The sequence below is a fragment of the Syngnathus leptorhynchus genome, chromosome 5 (assembly GCF_054491065.1).
Source record: "Syngnathus leptorhynchus isolate UIUO chromosome 5, UIUO_Slep, whole genome shotgun sequence".
NCBI lineage: Eukaryota > Metazoa > Chordata > Actinopteri > Syngnathiformes > Syngnathidae > Syngnathus > Syngnathus leptorhynchus.
In genome coordinates this window covers 15,146,491-15,150,179 of record NC_141199.1, presented here as the reverse complement: position 1 = coordinate 15,150,179, position 3,689 = coordinate 15,146,491, and the positions used below count along the sequence as shown (strand labels likewise).

The 3,689-nt window shown below is 45.0% G+C and overlaps 1 protein-coding gene across 1 annotated transcript; it reads left to right on the top strand.

Moving 5' to 3' along the window:
- Nucleotides 1-3: 3 nt before the first annotated feature.
- Nucleotides 4-3,498, top strand: baiap2l2b (BAR/IMD domain containing adaptor protein 2 like 2b). Its single transcript, XM_085911618.1, has 11 exons — nucleotides 4-218; nucleotides 341-427; nucleotides 808-869; nucleotides 990-1,061; nucleotides 1,149-1,238; nucleotides 1,329-1,460; nucleotides 1,682-1,786; nucleotides 1,954-2,056; nucleotides 2,358-2,565; nucleotides 2,836-2,886; nucleotides 2,973-3,498. The coding sequence occupies exons 1-11, from the start codon at nucleotides 149-151 to the stop codon at nucleotides 3,496-3,498; spliced, it is 1,506 nt and encodes a 501-aa protein (XP_085767744.1). The 5' UTR covers nucleotides 4-148.
- The last annotated feature ends 191 nt before the right edge of the window (nucleotides 3,499-3,689 follow it).

Sequence of the window (3,689 nt, the reverse complement as noted above, 5' to 3'; positions counted from 1 at the left end):
GTTCTGTCGGTCACCATGTCGGCAACCAGCAGTGACCAGCTGCACAAATCCACCTTATCCGTCTATTCCGTGAGTATCAACTCTGTGTCTTTTGGTTTAAGAGCAGAATTTACGTTTGTCCATTCTGCTTTTTCTTCTGCAGAACTTGATGGAGCATTTCAACCCGGGCCTTCAGAAGCTCGTCGCTTTGGGAAACAGCTATGTCAAAGCTTTCCAGGGTGTGTGTGTGTGTGTGTGCATACATGTAAACCTTTCAGTGAAACATTTGTATTTTGCGACAATGATCTCAAGAGTTTCCAGATTGCTTCATACACATTTTATTTTCTGTGTGTTTTTACAGCGCTAGCTGTTTGTAGCGAGGCCTACTTCAGTGCTGTAGCAAAGATGGGCGACCAGGCCATTCACACACTATCTTCTCGATCTCTCGGTAAGTTATTGCGAGACAACAACAAAAAGCCTGTTGTGTGATCGCACGAGTACCCTTTGATATTTTCCACCAGTGTCACTTTCACTATGAGACCTGTCGCACGTGGTTGGTTGGTTCTGTTAATGAGAGCGCACGTGCTTCTGCTGCTTTTGAGAACTTGAGAAGGTCAGCTTGATTAGCGGTCTTATTGAGTGACACATGCTAAATTATTAATGAGGGGAGTCTTTTTCTTTTTTTTTTTTTTTTTTTTCCAGTCCTAATCTACTCGTGTCCTCAAGAGCAGGGCATTGCCTTTTGAAACTGAACATATGGTTGGCAAGTCATTTGTGTGATTTACTCCTAACTTTTTCTCAAAGCGTAACATGTCAGTCCTGTTTCAGGGGATGTCCTGATCCAGTTATCTGAGACACAACGAAGACTCACCGCTGAGATGGAAGGAGTGGTCAGTACACATAATACACGTTGACGCTTTCAAATCCATAAGTGGGTCCTCATGGCACATTTCTACCAACGTGATGATAGAAACAGAGGACAAATTATTCTTTCGTTCTCTCTGCTGTAGTTCCGTTGGTTCCAAGTGGAGGTATTACAAGCCATGGAGAAGAACGTCAAGTTGGATGAGGAGTACATCGAGGTGAGGCTGCAAAGGGTCTTTGTGGAACACTGGAAATGTGTTTTGCTGAGGATTGTAGGATATTTTTTTTTTCTTGCGCTGCTGCAGGGGAGCCGGCGAGTGTATGAATTGGAGGTGAGGAACCAGGCAGAAGCTTTGGAGAAGCAGCTAAGACGGGGAGCCTTCAGGGACTCTCTGGTAATGTGGCTTTACATTTTTTCCCCCCCCTGTGCTTTGTGGATGAAGTGAATCCCATTTCCATGAACACAAATCGTGATGTGTTACTAGGAGAGCAGCGACTATATGCAGTACTTGAAACAGAGCCAGCAGGAGATCCTGAAAGAGGAAGAGAGGCGATATCGTTTCCTGGCTGAGAAACATTGCGGTTTAGCCCAGTCACTTCTCTTTCTTGTTAACAAGGTATAAGCACACATACAAGTCAACGACAACTTTCTACAAAGCAAAAGTTGAAATAAGCAATGCAAAATTAATCGGATGCCTCGCGACAAACCATTTGTCAAAGTCACAAACAAGCAAGGTTAGGGCTTTAATAAGCAAACTGCTGAAGGCCTTTTTCTACTTATTGCCGTTTGATCAGGCCAGAATTTAATGAGGTGATCACCTTTCTCATCTGTATTCAGACAGGCATGGCTCTCCAGCATAAAGCAGAAGGATGGAAGGAGAAAGTCAATGAGACCAGAGGTTCCGGATCTCGGACTCCCACCAATTTGGACCAAGAGGCACAGGTATTGTTTTTTTGTCAGTTCAGTCAAGCGACACTCAAGACAAATTTCACAAATTTCTGATTATTCTGCAAAAGCATTTTATGAGTCGGCCTGACGGAGATAGATGAAAAGTATTTTCAGTAGAAAAAAAAAAAAATTATCCCAAAGACTCTTTTGCATCTCTACAGCTGCGAGGCTCCGTGAGTTCCCTGCTTCAGACGGTTGCCAGAGATGACGACATGTCCTGGGCCAGGCGCGAGCAACAGGCGCTGGGCAAGGTGCCCTCACGAGGTGGTTGTCCAGCTCTTTTCGAAACCATTAACACATTCCACAAAATTTCCTCGATCGACTTTGAGCAAACATAACCACAATCAATTGACTTTGCTTAGTGAATACACCAAAAATAGACATCAAAGATTTGTTCAAAAATCTTGAGCAGGACCATTCTGTTCATTTCCATTGTTGCTGACACAGTAAGTGCGTTGCTGCCCCCTACTGGTTAAAAATGAGTGGAAATGTACCCATTTGGAGACCGAATAGAATTTGATTGGTTATGTATAGTAATCTTTCCGTTTGCTCCCCCAAAACTCAGCGCCATCACCCCTCCCCAGCCGCTCTCGCTCCAGCTCGGTGGGGGAATCTCTGGGTCTAACCGGAGGGCGTCCCATGAAAGCCCTGGTGTCTCATCCCGCCTCATCCAACCCTAAGCTGCTGCCTTTCAACCGTGGGGAGACAATCACGGTGCTGGTCCAGGAACCGCGTAACGGGTGGTTGTACGGCCGCACAGACAGCAGCTTAAGGTACTGTCAACCCAAATAAATGTATAAGCACCTCGTATTATATACAGTAAAAGCTACAAAACAAACTGACAAATAACTCGTTTTTAAATCAGACGAGTTAAAAACCGGTCAAATATAAAAAAAAAAAAAGATATTAAAAGTGAAGACAATTTGCAATTCTAGTCATGACACACAAATGTGTCTTCGCGGGCCACATAAAATGATGTGGCGGGCCGTATCTGGCCCCCGGGCCTCGAGTTTGACACCTGTGCTTTATGTCCACTTCTACAGGCAGGGCTGGTTTCCTGCTGCTTATGTTGGCCCCATTGATGATTTTGACAGGTGATTGATATTGTTATTATTTTCATATTATTGATATTATTTTTCTCTCCCTCTGCAGTCCATTTAATATTCTTCTAAATTTTCAGTGGCGACTCTCTCCGGAGTAGTAGTATGAACAACCTGCTGGACCCCGGCGACACTCGAAACGACCAATCAGAAAGCAGGAGTTACGGCGATGTCCCTCCGCCGGCAACGCCCAATCGCAGAGCATCTGTAGACTTCAGACTCGTCTCTCCGCTTCCTGAGAAGAAGGCGGAACAGGTGGTGGAGCCAAAACCCCTTCAGACAAAAATCCTTGCTCCGCCCCCTCCCCCAAAGAGCCTGAATCTCCAACGGGAATCTATGGATTTGAGACCGGTTTCTCCCGCCGTCGACACACAGGTACCGGAAGACGATGTACTCAACAATGTTAAATATCATCTCTGCGACCAAAAGAGATCAAATCTTTTTTTTTTTAGGCTTTATCACCCAACGGCCCACCTGAGCACCCTCTATTTCCAAGGTAATTCAATTAAAAATGCATTGTTTAATAAACTCTCACATTTCATGCTCTCATTTCAGAGGCACAAACCCGTTCGCCACCGTGAAGCTTCGCCCCACCAAGACCGATGACCGATCCGCCCCTCGCATCCTTTGATGGGGGGGGGGGGAGCAGTCTCGGGGTTTGTACATGTACGAGACGAGAGCATGAAACATTTAAAAGAATATTTACGCCGTTTTTAGTTGGATTCATTGTTTGGGTGTCACCATCATAATTCAACTCCCGCACCCTTTTGAAACACATTTTGTTTTGTTATTAAAAA

Bases quoted from the DNA above. Each gene is read 5' to 3' on its own strand.
- baiap2l2b (XM_085911618.1), top strand. From the start codon at position 149: ATGGAGCATTTCAACCCGGGCCTTCAGAAGCTCGTCGCTTTGGGAAAC. The intron at 2,566-2,835 runs GTACTGTCAACC...CCACTTCTACAG, and splicing joins CGCACAGACAGCAGCTTAAG to GCAGGGCTGGTTTCCTGCTG. The intron at 2,887-2,972 runs GTGATTGATATT...CTAAATTTTCAG, and splicing joins CCCATTGATGATTTTGACAG to TGGCGACTCTCTCCGGAGTA.